Here is a 15327-nt window from a genome sequence, read left to right on the forward strand (position 1 = left end):
TTAGGATTGGAGGGTCCTCTGGAGAAGACTGTGGCAAACAGGGAGCTGCAGAGCAGAGGAGATGAAGGGAGAATTCCTACTACATCTGCTGGCATGATGTTAGATCTCACCCAAAGAGAATTTGACAGCAAAGTAGATAAAGCTGTGATCAAACAAAAATTCCATTCACCATTATTGACTAGCACTTCGAAAGTCCTCAGTGCAGATTTTTCTCAGGCTTGCTATCAAGCTCTCTTAATCAGATATTTGCCACAAGCTTTTAAACACGAGAAATGAACTGGAAAATGTCTCACTGTAAACCATTATTCTTTTCTGTGTAAGTTGTCACAAGTTTACTATTTACTAAGTGGCAGGAAAAAATAAAGTTGTAAAAACAACACGCAGGCATCAGCACATGAAAGAGATTTGTGAACACCGATATGAAAAAGGTACTTCAAGATCTTTGCAGGCTATCCTTTTAGAGAAATACAATAATACTGTTTCAGCTGTTATGTCACATCATTTGCCATAATGCCACTGCTGAGCTATGCAACCTGTCTAATAGGAATCACATAGTACAAAGGAAGAGTTAATGCTGTAGCATTAACATAAAACAAAAGTTGGCATTTGTCCACAGCAGCTGTCATTCCTTTCTATGCGTATTCCACATTGTTCATATAGCTTCATCTACCACAGAATTGGAACTGCAAGGGACCAAAAGCCTTTCTATCTACTACAGGCATAATCCATCCAAGCACCCTTGTGCAGTTTCCATTCATTTCAACAGGGCTTACACAAGACAACTTCTAGATATCATCCTGCCCCATACCTTCAAGGGGCAAGCCAATTTGGTCTTTTTGCTTTCTCCTTAATATAGAAAAGTTCAGCCAAGTAAGGGCAAGGAGGTAAAGGAAATCTGTATTACTTAAAAACATGAGCACCAAGAGAAACAAACAAAAACCAACCCAAAACCAGTTACATCCTGTATGTCAATCTGCCAAATAAATTCTTATCTGAAATGTGTCAAAGGTAAATGAGATCTGGTTTAGAGTAATGACTAAGAGAAAGGCTTTATCAATCTTATACACCATGCATGCCATCAAAAGTGTAGCGTTCCCCCTCTGGCAGGCATATTAAGCTTTTCTCCAAACTTTAAAGCTCAAGAGATGTGTAGGAATCAAACTGGCAGTGATCCCTGACCCTTCCCCAACTCCAAGCTTGGGATGAAGGCTGTGGTCACAACCATTCAGCATCAGCTGAAGCCCATAGTAACACAAGGGCGGCCCTGCTGGATCAGACTAAAGGCCTAGCTAGTTCAATATTTGGTTCCCACACTGGCCAGCTAGATGCCTCTGGAAAAACCACCAACAGGACACAGGTCTAAGTGTACTCCAGGCTGTGCTCCCCAGCAACTGGAACATAGAGACATATTGCCTCCAATACCTGAGGCAATATAACCATCATGAGTAATAGCCACTGATAGCCTTTTTATTGTCTTGCCCTCTTTTAAAGTGGCCTGAATGGTTGGACATCACTACATCCTGTGGTAGTGAATTCTGTAGCTGCTGCTTGAAAAAGTACTTCCTTTTGTGTATCCTATCATTCACCTTCATTGGATGAGCCATTTTGGAAAAAAAGAAAACAAAACAAAACACTATTAACTATTTATTATTGCTTAAGGTAAAATGATAAGATGTTTAGAATTAAGAGTTGTACTATGATTAAATACTTCAGCCTGAAATGAAACATGAGGTAAAGCTGTACCTGATGAGGCCTGACTTAAACCTCTGCAAATGGAGGCCTGGCAGCTAACAAAAGCCTTGGTTACATTTGCTAAGGGTGGATGCATATTTGGCAGTTAGCAGAACTAGAAGTAATTGGTATCTATACTGATCAGGAGCATTAGAATGGTAATCTGAGGGTCACTTTAAAAACATACTCAATAGAAGGGAGTATCTGTGACCAGAAGACCAAAACACCAGGCAAAGAACTATCAAGAGGGTCAGTTGGAGCTCAAATCAGGCAGAAAAGAGCCTGAGAAAGGAAGCGCAAGCTAAAGAATGCAGGGAGAGCAGGCAGAGAAGAATCAATGTCGAAGGGGAAAAGGCTAAGCCTGAGAGGAAGATTCATAGCCTGAAGAAACTCTTGAAGGGGAAGTAACAGAAGACAGCAGCTGGTTATAGACAGTTTGAGAAGTTTTGTGCTTAAGGAATGTGAAAGACTTCAGCAAGCAAGCAAGCAACTGGCAACCTAAAGCCACAGTGGTGTTCCTGGCCCATAAATAAATCCTTATTGCAGCTGAAAATCCATCAAGTCAATAAGTAAAAGAGTGAGGGCTGGATCTGTGTGAAGACTTCAATCCAAAAAACAACACTTTTAAATGACAGAGATAACTAGACCCTGGATTTAAGCAGGGATTTATTTAACAAAAGTGAATCCTGGATTCCTTAGTAACAATATCAACAATATCAACTTTATGGCAGAAATAACATTCATACTTGTAACCTCACATTATATTGTGACGTTTAAATTAATCTCATTTGTACACATATTAATTCCTATAATAAATGTTATTATGTTACTTTTTAAAATGTTGTCTCAATTGTTGGTCAATCTCACACCTGCGCTATATCAAACAGGCTACTATGAAAGAAAGATACAAACTTTATTGATTTCATATTTTTAAGGTATATATATTGGCATTATATATTAGACCAGGTTTTATGTTAGAGATGGGATTTAAGAGTCTACTCACAACACTCCAGGTTCCAGTGTTATATAGAAGAGAGAGATTTCACCTTTTCTCCACACTGCATAATGTGACATACCTCTATCATGTCTCCCCTTACTTACATGCCTACCCCTTGACTCATTAAAAAGCCTCACACAATGTAATCTTTTCTCAAAGAAGAGCTGTTCCTTGATCACTTTGGTTGTCTTTTCCTGCACCTTTTGCAGCTGAAAAATATTCTTTCTTTCTTTCTTTTTTTGGTGCAGTGACCACAACTGTATTACAAATGTATTATTATATTGGCAGTTTTATTTTTAATTCCTTTCCTAATAATCCCAATAACAGCTTCATACCAGGTTGACATTTTCATTGAGCTATCCACCCCATCCCCAGGATCCCTTTCCAGGTCAGTCATTGCCAGGTTAAACTGCATCAGCATAATGTTCACTTGTTCCTTTTCTCCAATTCTGCACTATTAGTTCCTTGTGCAGAATGGTGCAACAGATTTCCTGGAATCTTGCTTCTTGTGAAAATGCCATTCCATAAATATCAAACACATTCATTAACTTGTATTGAAAGGCTTGAGTTCTTTCTTTCTTTTTCTGCAGACCAGCAATGTTAAGCGCTCCGAAACTCAGCAGTTCAGCTACCACAAACATAAATAGGGTGACAGATAAGCACTTTTGTAAAAGAGCAGCAATGTCAGCAGATGACAGGGATCAAGTTATTCTGAATCCAGCAGAACTGATGACACTTAACTTGACGAGCATGAATTTCACTAAGGCATCTCAGTTTGGAAAACTTCACAGAATATCCGTGCACCAAACAGAAACGTAACTTAGTATGCACTCTCTTACCTTGCACTTTGGACACTTCTGAGCATTTCTTTGCCCATGTTCAATTTCATTGGCCCAGTGACGTAACAGCTTGTCTCCCTTTTTATACTCTTTGCAGTTGACACCTTCATGCCAGGGAGAGTGGCACTTAAAACACCACACCAATTGGCAGGTTGGGCACTGTATCTGTAGAAATAAGAGCACAAAACAACGAAACAGTTTTGAAGATTGCCCAATAAATGTGATTAGGAAGCCACAGCTCAGATTGCACAAGCATTTTCCCAAAATAACCTATGTTAGTTGACTAAGTAATGGGGGATGGCGAAGAATGCCACACTAATGGCTTTGATAATTTTGCAGCTTCTAAGCCAAACCAGCAGTGCATTCATAGAGAAATGCAGCATAAGAGGCATCAACTGTTTGCTGGTTACTGAACTTATTGGGAGGCCAGTCTGCAGAAAAGGTTTGGAAACTAGGGTGTGGGCACTGCATGCTAAATTTCCAATATGGATGATTTACCCCCCCCCCCCCAATAATCCTGCTACATCCCTTTTACTTTCTTTGAAATGTCTCTAAACAACAGTAAGGCAACTATAAGGCACTTAGCTCAGGAAAGCTAGTCTAATACAAACTTAAGAAGGAAGCTGTGTTCAACTAACAGCGCCACATTAAAAAATAATAATAAACTAAAATCCCCAGCTGCTTATCGGGAGGGCCAGCATTTCAACATTCCTTACACTGGGCATTATCATGAAGCTCTGAATTTAAGATTAAGGGCAATAACAAGACATTGCAGATTCTCCCCACCTCATGAAAGGAAAAATATCATTTTCAAGGCTCCATCCTGAAACAGGATCCTTGGAGTTCTGTTGAGGCTTCATGGATGGAGAGAAGAGTTTTAGGAGCAGCGGAAGGACAGGAGGAACATTCCCCCCCCCCACCTGAATGAGGCCTTCCCATGCTGTGCTATATGGTACTGCATTGCACATTAAAAGCTGTAAAATGGGGAAAGGGACACTACTGAAATTTAGCTCTATTTCTCCATAATATCTGAATTGGGAGAAGCTGTACTGCTCCTGGACTAGAGCCTGGATGCAGTATTGGGATAAATGAGGGGAAACGAACTGAGCTTGAATCTTGTCAAAACAGAGGCTCTGTGGGTGAGTGGTTCTCATGTCTGGGAAGCTGAATGATTGCTACTGTAGACATGGTTGTGCTCCCTCTGAAAGAGCCACTATGACAACTGGGGTGCTGCTGGATCCAGCTTTGTCACTGAAGGTCCAAGTGGTTTTTGGTAGCTAGGATCACCTTTCACTGGCTCTGGCTGCTACAACAGCTGTGACTGTTCCTGGATTGGAATAGCATGAGCCCAGAACTCCCAAGCATTTGTAACCTGAAGACTGAATTACTTCAACACACTCTTATCTGGGGCTTCCCTTGCACTTGGTCCTGAAACTCCAGGTAGTGCAAAATTCTACAACGTGATTGCTAATAGGAGCAGAAGTCTGTCGGCATATTACATCTGTGCTCAAAAATGTGCACTGGCTGCCGATTCATTACTGGGCAAAGCACAAGCTGTTACTATTGGTATATAAAGTCCTTAATGGCTTAGGATCAGTTTGCTTATGGAACTACCTCACCCTGTATGTGCCTATTCAACCACCACAGTCTGTGGAGCTTGCATTCTTATAAGTGCTACACAATGTTTGTTGAACATTTGCAAGGAATTGCTCCTTTAGCGTGGCAGCCCCTGGGGCTCTGGAACTCCTTGCCTATTGACATCAGGTGAGGCGCCTTCACAACACTGTTTTAGACACTGTTTCTGTTTGAGCGGACTTATCAAGACACATGAGTTGGTTACATTTGTTGCAAATGTTTTACTGACGTTTATGTATGTTTTCAAATTATATTTATGCATATTTGTTTTTAACCAATTTGTGCATTTTAGTCTACTTTTAAATATAACTGTATACAACTAGGAGAACTTTTTTTTTAAGCAAATTGTTTATACATTTCCAAAACAAAATAAATAAATAAGATTATTTGGATGACTAAAGATGATTTGCCAACCTCTAATAAGTATTATAAAAGTACTGAATATATCTGATTCCATACATCTCCTTCCCGCTACAGTGGTGCCTCGGGTTACATACGCTTCAGGTTACATACGCTTCAGGTTACAGACTCTGCTAACCCAGAAATAGTGCTTCAGGTTAAGAACTTTGCTTCAGGATGAGAACAGAAATCGGGCTCCGGCGGCGCGGCAGCAGCAGGAGGCCCCATTAGCTAAAGTGGTGCTTCAGGTTAAGAACAGTTTCAGGTTAAGTACAGATCTCCGGAACGAATTAAGTACTTAACCCGAGATACCACTGTAATGCCGGGATGCGGGTGGCACTGTGGGTAAAAGCCTCAGCGCCTAGGGCTTGCCGATCGAAAGGTCGGCGGTTCGAATCCCCGCGGCGGGGTGCGCTCCTGTTGTTCGGTCCCAGCGCCTGCCAACCTAGCAGTTCGAAAGCACTCTTAAGTGCAAGTAGATAAATAGGGACCGCTTACTAGCGGGAAGGTAAATGGCGTTTCCGTGTGCGGCTCTGGCTTGCCAGAGCAGCGATGTCACGCTGGCCACGTGACCCGGAAGTGTCTCCGGACAGCGCTGGCCCCCGGCCTCTTGAGTGAGATGGGCGCACAACCCCAGAGTCTGTCAAGACTGGCCTGTACGGGCAGGGGTACCTTTACCTTTACCTTTACCACTGTAATATTATTTATTTGAGCCTCTGTAGCTAATGAGAAACAGATAATTTTTTCATTTCTCATCTACAGGATATACTTCCTACAATAATTCAGTGGCAGGCTTCAAGAAAAGAAGGAATCCGAGCTTCCATTGTTCAGCATCTACCAAGTACAATGAGAAAGTTCTCCCTGCCCTTCTATATTGACTTTTCCTCTGACGAAAGAGAATCCCACAGAGTTCATAACAGAGCCTGTCTGCTGGATACTTCAGCAGGCATCCTTGGTGTTCTATTTCTAAAAGCATGCAAGCACACCAAGCCTTCACTTCATCTGTCACCTGCCTTCGTGGTATAGGTTGCAAAAAGGCAGAAATGTACAAAGATAGAATACAAATAAGAATTAAAATTAAACTTATGGGCTAGGCAGAAACGGAATACACCCCCCCCCCAAATCTGCCTACACAAGAAATTACTGCAATACAAGTCCATTTTTAGTTTGTGCAGTATAATAAAATATGGAACGCGATTGTTGTTCCGACTCCCACTGTTGCTCTGCTGGTTTTATATATGGCAGGTAAAGGGTATATGCAGCCCTCCAGCATGACCAATGGCCAGGGATGATGGGCACATGTCCTACACTCTGCTGTCTGGGGACTTTTTGTCTTCTAGTTGCTACCAGCAGCTCTCATGCACTGTGGGACAAAGAGGGTTTCACTTGAGTTATGACTAAGAAAAATGCTCACCATAGTAAATACAGGGAATTCTCTAAGGCAAAACTGGATCAAAAGCAAGCCAGGATATTTACAACTTCTGAATCTTATTTTAGAAATAAATATGAACAGTGATATTACTACAGCAGACATTTAATCTAACTTTCTCATCACACCTCATCACAGCTTACCAGAGGACATGGGAGTCACAAAAAGCATGACATTCTGATTGTGGATGGAGAGCAATTTGAAAAAGCATTATCAGGATTCTGACACAGCACCTCCACTGTCTCCCAAAGGATACAGATAGTGCATACATTATTTAATGTTACAATTATATTTATATATAACGAAAAAGAAGACCATAACATATATCCTACCTAAAGACAGTTGCATAGTTCAGACTTCATAAAACAATCCTCTGAAAGATGGTTTCAAGGCTCAGGTACATAATGTGGCTCAATGTGCTCTCTCTTCCACTTTTGTTTGAGTGTTCTGTTCTCTACTTCCTGGTTTTCTTAAAACACAGTTCGTCATAATGTCCAAATTGGCAAACTCTAGCTTGTAAATGTGTATGCCCTGACAATCTGTGGCTAGAGAAAGTCAGGATATAGAGAAGGGAACCGTAAGCTGGGAGGAGGAGGAGAAAGCACACAAACCTTTGGCACACTTCCAAGTTCCTAAATTTAATTAACTCTCCAGGTTTGAGGGAAGACCTGCTACTTTATATTTAATTACTTTATTCAGATCCCCCTTTTCAATTTCCACAGCAGTCTCCAGATAATAAATTATAGTAATAAAGCACAAAGATAGACAGAACATAAAACAATTATAAAACACAGCAACCTTAAAAGCAGTCTTTTGAAATGGCACAAAATTGTCATAAAATGCCTTCAGGAGTCAAAAAATGTATGCAACACCCCCCATGAGAAATGGAAAGAGAGCAAGAGAGCTCCCTGGGGAGAAAATTCCACAGCTGTACTGCCTCTCACTTGAAGTCCAGTCCCTGGCAATCACCCAATCAAATATTTGTAAATGATAGGCCTATCATTTTTAAAGCTATAAATAGTTCTAACACAGCAACTGACTTCATTAATATCCACACAGAAATATGAACCCAAGACCCACACACAACCTGCAAGGTTGGGCGGCAATGTTTCCTGCCAGTCACACCTGAAAGCTCCAGACCAGGCACCCCCAACCTTCGGCCCTCCAGATGTTTTGGACTACAATTCCCATCATCCTTGACCACTGGTCCTGTTAACTAGGGCTCATGGGAGTTGTAGGCCAAAACATCTGGAAGGCCGAAGGTTGGGGATGTCTGCTCCAGACACACAGGCACATTGCTGCTATGCAAGATCTGGCAAGGCTAAGTACACTCCATTGCTAGTTGATCAAGCATTCTAGGTATCTATTCTATGTGCAGGTGTGTACAGAATGCAGATTCTAACTTCTAAGACTATGTATGCCATCTCCAGTCTGTGCTTGAAAGGGTAGAGTGTAAGTCATATAAATAAATGGAAAGAATGACTCACACATTGTTTCTGGTTTAAACCATACAAAAGTAAAGAAAGGGATGGATCCAGGCTTAGTTATGTTTTCCATTGAAATCAACCAGAGTTAAAATCAATGGGACACACGTTAAACAGTACTAAGTCACATTGGTATCAATGGGTCTGCTCTAATCATGATCAAATCTGGATTCAACCCATGGAAGATGGCAGCAATAAACACTGGAATGCATTTAGATACCTTTAAGCTATCCAGTTATACAATGCACTTTAATCTTATTACATCAGTCCCCAATCTCGCATTATGCTGCTCTTTACATTGACATAACTTAATGGAACAAGTAAAGCAGCAGAATGTAATTTGAAATAGGGACCAGGAGCAAAAATTCAAAAGGAGTTAGAATCGAATCACTGTCATTCACCAAATCAATATGGAAATGCAGAACTCAAATCTGCTCAGCCATGCATTTGTTGGGTGACTTACTGCAGCCTCAGTTCCCTATCTGCCAATGATAAGGAGAACAAAAGTGTTTTATATGAGCACCTTACAACAGCAACAACAAAAAGAAAGGTAAAGGACCCCTGGACAGCTAAGTCCAGTCAAAAGTGACTATGGGGTTGTGGCGCACATCTCGCTTTCAGGCCAAGGGAGCCGGTGTTTGTCCACAGACAGCTTTCCGGGTCATGTGGCCAACATGACCAAACCGCTTCTGGCATGACGGAACACTGTGACAAGTGCCAGAGAATATGGAAACACCGTTTACTTTCCTGCCACAGCAGTACCGATTTATCTACTTGCACTGGCATGCTTTCGAACTGCTATGCTGACAGGAGCTGGGACAGAGCAATGGGAGCTCACCCTGTCACAGGTATTTAAACCGCCAACCTTCTGATCAGTAAGCCCAAGAGACTCAGTGGTTTAGACCACAGCGCCACCCGCTAAAAGCATTTGCTAGGGTTTTACTTGCAAATAAAAACATTCCATATCATTGGAAAACCTTGGCAAAGAGCTTGCACGTATTCTTCTTAGCTTTATGGTACTTGTGCCACAAAGATTTTCTTACCAACTGCTTTCAAAGCCAAGCATTCTACAACATTTACTCACATTGTTCATGTAAAACTCACCTACATACCAGTAATCTGAACAGGATTTATGCAAATATTATTCTTGCCCAAGATTCTACACCAGTGATTCCCAAACTTTCCTCCTTACAGACCACTTGCAAATGCCTGAGGGTCTTTGTGGACCACTTAATAGTTTTTCTACCTGTTGTAGCCATTGTAATACACTTCAGTAGATGCAGTATGGTTTTTAATTGCATTTTAATTGCTTTTTTCATTTATTATATATTATATTTTATCATATTGCAATTGGAATTCATAGCAATAAAAATACAATCGAAAATCAATATGAGTATTTAATGTGATGGATGTGCCATCTCCCATCTTCAAACACAAATTGACAGACATGCCACAGACCACCTAAATGAAGCTCACCAACCACTGATGGTCTACAGGCCACAATTTGAACTCAACTATATAGCTGCAAATAAATAAATAAAAAAGTCCAGTAGCACCTTAGAGACCAACTAAATTTGTTCTAGGTATAAGCTTTCATTTTATTTTATTTTGTTTATTTCGAATGCGTCAGACCAACACGGCTACCTATCTGAAGCTGCAAATAAAAAGTTTTAAATGTGTTGTAAAGTGCAATATAAATATATGACACGAGATGGCGACAGTGAGCTATGCCAAATTCAATGTGTTTTTCAAAACTTTTTTTTTAAAAAGCATTTTCACATTTTTTATATGTTTGTAGATTCCACCTTTGAGAATCCCTGTTCTACACCAATGTCTACATATTAACGGGAGAAAGATGGGAATACAGACTAGCTATATAAACAGTAATAATAGGTAATATTCCATTGTGGAACCTGCACAGTAGACTTGCACTTGCACGAATGGGGCTTATCCTTCCTGTGTCCCCCAAATTTTCTCTGAAGGCGTGAGGAACCCTCTGGAAAAGATGGGGGCCTAGGGAACTACAACAAGAAGTAGATGAAGGGTGAGACCTCTTGTGTTCATTGGCATGACATTGGATCTCAACCAATACAACAGACTTTTGGTCAGTCAACAAAAGAGTTTTACAAGTCTTGAACACTGTATTTACACAGACAGGGCCCCTCAATACAGACTTATTTCAGTACTCCTATTTAATTACTGAGAACCAGGGCACATAAGAGAAGGTGGCCCATAATTAAGAGCCAATCAACAAGTGCTTGGCCTTAAGAATTTCTAAGTTAGCTTCCACTGCAGTTATCAAACGGCATAGCTAAAACCTACAGAAAGTTCAACCATGGATACATGTAACTTAATACTTACTGAAAAGTATGGTGGTATTCGCCTAATGCTTGGTGGAATGTAGGAACTGCCAGACTTCGTGAAATATTTCAGGCAGCATGGTTAATTCAAAATAAACAACAATGCGGTACAATAAAGAAAGGAATTAATAGGTTAACTGGCCAGCTACTCTGGAAAGCTGACTAGTAAGGGGTATGAAACTACAGATTTGTATTCTAAAAGCACATCTTACATTAGGTTCCAGTAAGAGAAGAAAGCCCATTTAATGCCCACCATATCCTGGCCTACTTTTGCGGCTCACAGCTGTGCCATCTAATCCATAGCTTTGGTGAGCATGCTCACTTTGTACTTGTTCTCCATTTTGGTAGGGGTTGGAATGTGGCCTCTCCTCCTGAAGGTTGTAAAGTGCTTGCATTGAGGGCATGGCTTGGTGCTCGAGCCAATACGGCCAAGTTCCAGGAAGTACTTATATTTGATGATGTCATCGTGTGGCAAGTTGTAGAGGACAGTTGTTTCATCCAGGTGTTCGCTACACTCTGTTATGGGACATTGGATGTCTGCTTGCCCCACCTGCACCTGCAAAGAAACACAAGAGCTGTGATCAAACAGGTGTGGACACACAAATAATAACTGGACACCCAATTCCACACCAAGTTCCAGTACTTAACTTGTAAATAGATAACAAACATGAATATAGCATGGCTTTACACTTAACTGCACACAATGCAGTTGTGAAATTACTTCATTTTTAACTTTTATAGGAAATATGAAAGCCCAAATAACAATTTTTATTTTGAAGAAAGAAACTGATGTTCTTATAATTCATCTGTTTTCAAGGGATTTTAAGTTAATACTGGTTCAGAGCAAATGTTCTCTCATCAATGCATACCAGCATTTTCAACCTATAACAGCACATCTTCATAAACACCTTTTAGGTTATCAGCTGATTAAGATCCAAGAGAAGGAAGCCTCTCTGTAGTTCAAGCGCTTTATCTTAAATGATCTCAGAATGAACTTTTTAGCTCCCTAAAAATTACCGTGTTTTTCGCTCTATAACACGCATCCGACCATAACACGCACGTAGTTTTTAGAGGAGGAAAATCCGTAGGCATGCCACCCGTAGGCATGTCCTCCATAACACGCACAGACATTTCCCCTTACTTTCTAGGAGGAAAAAAGTGAATGTTATGGTGCAAAAAATACAGTAATTAATTCTTAATCATACACAACTTCAAAGTATATGAAATCTAGAGTTTGATCCAATTTTCTTTTCTTTGGTGCTGTGTGGTGGATCAGCAGCTTAGCATTTCTCATTTGGCACAATCAGTAATAGTAATTTCCATAGCCTATAATGCCTCTTAGCAGCGCATCTGTGATTCTGTACTGCATCAGAACATCAAAGATACACCCCTGATACTGCTTGTTATGCTGCAGTTACACTGAACGAAGATGCAAATCTAAAGTAAATCCAGGAATTCAAAGTTTGTGAAATAAGGCTAATCTTCTGTACAACCTTTACTCTAACTGTAGTAGAATGAAGGCACAATGTGCATGAAGGTACAAGCATCTTATGAAAAAGCTGCTCATATACAAGTTGTTTAAGCACAGGAATTTAATTTCTGAAATGTGTATCTAAAATTAAACACCTACAGCTTTAGCACCTGTATGGTTGGGAATTCCCCCAAAAGCAAGTATTCATCCAACCACTTTAAGCAACTGCAGGCTGCTTGCCAAGCACAATATTTAAATCCTAAATGTTTATGCCAAGGGAAATTGTCTTCTACAGCCAATGCTTAACACAGGTACAGTCCCCCTTGTTAGGACTGCAATTTCCCTTTCAGTCGTCTTTCCATTTTGACGACACATTTCCACAACAACATTTGCTTCCCAGGACTTCCAAGTTCTTTCCACCTATAATCCAACTATACAGCCAGTCAGTAACTCTGGAAAAGAGCCAACAACTAGTGGGACACAATAAGACAACCAAATACAAAGCCATGCCAAATTCAAGCTGCAAACATTCCTTTGCAGCTATGGCTTGAATTCAGTGCAATTTGAAGCTTTTCCTGTCTCATGCCTGATGTCATATGGATGGACAGGTGAGCAGGGTTGGGTAAAATGAGCAAGCAGAACAAAGGTACACATAATTAGGCTGTGGGCCAGAGGTTCCCCACTGCTGCAAATGAGGATCCAGTCCCCCCACTGTATTAACGTCACAAGTTTCAAGCTCTATATAGAGATCTAACTATAACTAACGCACAAAATGCTCCCCTGTGTATCACTGTATACCTTGAGTGTTGGGCTTAGTAAGCTCGTTGCCTAGGAGTTGCTATCCTGCCCAAATAAATGACTAACTTCAATCCTGAAATAGTTTGCTCCTGTTATTTTTTTATACTCAAAGCCAGTGATTTTGAACACGAATCTTTGAATATGGCACTCAGTGCCAGTGGGAACTAGCACCCAACCTCTCTCAAACATGGAGAACAAGACCAACATGAAAATCACGAAACAGCTTATTTAAGGCAGCAGTCACATAATGCCCCAGAAGTGTTTCTAAATTTAGCAGTGTACCAATACACCAAACTGCACGGCACTTTGTTAGCACCTAAGACTATCATGGTCTCAGAACTTCATAAAATTTAAAAGTAGCTTATTTTCTATTATAACATCAGATATTATCTTTGAGTTAGACAGTCACTGTAGGTCCTTTTTCAGCTAGACTGCAATTGCACATTAACAGATGTCTAGCTAATAAATTGACAATATTTAGCCAAAATATTCCAACACAAAAGAATAACATCTGTAATATGGAACTCTGGTTATATCTGGGGAGTCTTTATGGAGATGTTGGAAGACTAACATGTTAAGGAAAGAAAGCAGACAACAGCGGGGGAGAGCAACAGGGGAAAATAGCATAATAACTTAGGATGATTTAACATTAATGTGTAGTAGATGGGTACAACCATAAATTAAGTGTAAATACTATTTACACCGCAGGTTTTTCCCCTAGCTAGCATGAAATCATATGGTAGAAATTGAAGTGAGTATTAAGCAACGACAGTACCTTGACCCTCGTGGTCAGAGGAGCTCTACCAGTTTTTCTGTTGTGGTGCCTAGCTATTTTTCTACCAGCTGATATTCACTAGACCCTCTTTATTGTTTCAGGAGACCAGTAAAAACATCACCCTATTAATTTCAGTGGGTCTACTCTAAGTGTGATTAAGTTGGCTACTTCTTTGGTTAGTTAAGAAGGCCTCTGGCTGAGCACTTTGTTTGACTGAAAGCTTTTGAGGTTTTTGTTATTGCTGTCACTAGTTGCTACTGTTGTTAACATCAACAAACTAATATGATGGCTTTTATTATACCTTTTAGCTTTTCTTGATTTGTCAGCATCATGGACTTTTAAAAGAAAGATAAGATAGATAGATAGATAGATAGATAGATAGATAGATAGATAGATGATAGATACAGTGGTACCTCGGGTTACATACACTTCAGGTTACATACACTTCAGGTACCTCGGGTTACATACGCTTCAGGTTACATACGCTCCACTAACCCAGAAATAGTACCTCGGATTAAGAACTTTGCTTCAGGATGAGAACAGAAATCGTGCTCTGGCGGCACGGCGGCAGCAGGAGGCCCCATTAGCTAAAGTGGTGCTTCAGGTTAAGAACAGTTTCAGGTTAAGAACGGACCTCCGGAACAAATTAAGTACGTAACCAGAGGTACCACTGTAGATAGATAGAATATATATATAGAGAGAGATAGACCCTTAATGTGTATCTGTATGTGGAAGACTGCCACCAGGAAAAACTGAAAACATAGAAGCACAGGATGCTAACTTTTACAGAGTCAGGCTATTGGCCCATCTAGATCAGCTCACCAGGATTTTGGGATGGGTTGTCTCCCAGTCCTACCCTGATATGAGAGGGATTGAACCTGGAACCTTCTGAATGCAAAGCAGATGCTATACCACTGAGCTATTGCCCTTCCCCAAAAGGGAAAGGCGGGGTGAACTCCTTTCATCAAACCACTTTCATAGGGAATCATAGAATCATAGAGTTGGAATAGACCACAAGGGCCATCGAGTCCAACCCCCTGCCAAGCAGGAAACACCATCAGAGCACTCCTGACATATGGTTGTCAAGCCTCTGCTTAAAGACCTCCAAAGAAGGAGACTCCACCACACTCCTTGGCAGCAAATTCCACTGTCGAACAGCTCTTACTGTCAGGAAGTTCTTCCTAATGTTTAGGTGGAATCTTCTTTCTTGTAGTTTGGATCCATTGCTCCATGTCCGCTTCTCTGGAGCAGCAGAAAACAACTTTCTCCCTCCTCTATATGACATCCTTTTATATATTTGAACATGGCTATCATATCACCCCTTAACCTCCTCTTCTCCAGGCTAAACATGCCCAGTTCCCTTAGTCGTTCCTCATAAGGCATCGTTTCCAGGCCTTTGACCATTTTGG

At 40.7% G+C, this 15327-nt stretch overlaps 1 protein-coding gene across 1 annotated transcript in view; it reads right to left on the minus strand.

Annotated features, from left to right (window-relative positions):
* The window catches only part of RNF217 (ring finger protein 217), a 47759-nt gene that overhangs the window by 18199 nt on the left and 14233 nt on the right, over nucleotides 1-15327 (minus strand). The window contains exons 2-3 of the mRNA XM_028723313.2: nucleotides 11197-11430; nucleotides 3568-3732 (exon numbers count right to left, since the gene is read on the minus strand). Coding sequence (XP_028579146.2) covers nucleotides 3568-3732; nucleotides 11197-11430 — 399 coding nt within the window. The remainder of the gene's footprint in view (nucleotides 1-3567; nucleotides 3733-11196; nucleotides 11431-15327) is intronic.

The sequence above is a fragment of the Podarcis muralis genome, chromosome 3, assembly GCF_964188315.1.
Source record: "Podarcis muralis chromosome 3, rPodMur119.hap1.1, whole genome shotgun sequence".
NCBI classification, from domain to species: domain Eukaryota; kingdom Metazoa; phylum Chordata; class Lepidosauria; order Squamata; family Lacertidae; genus Podarcis; species Podarcis muralis.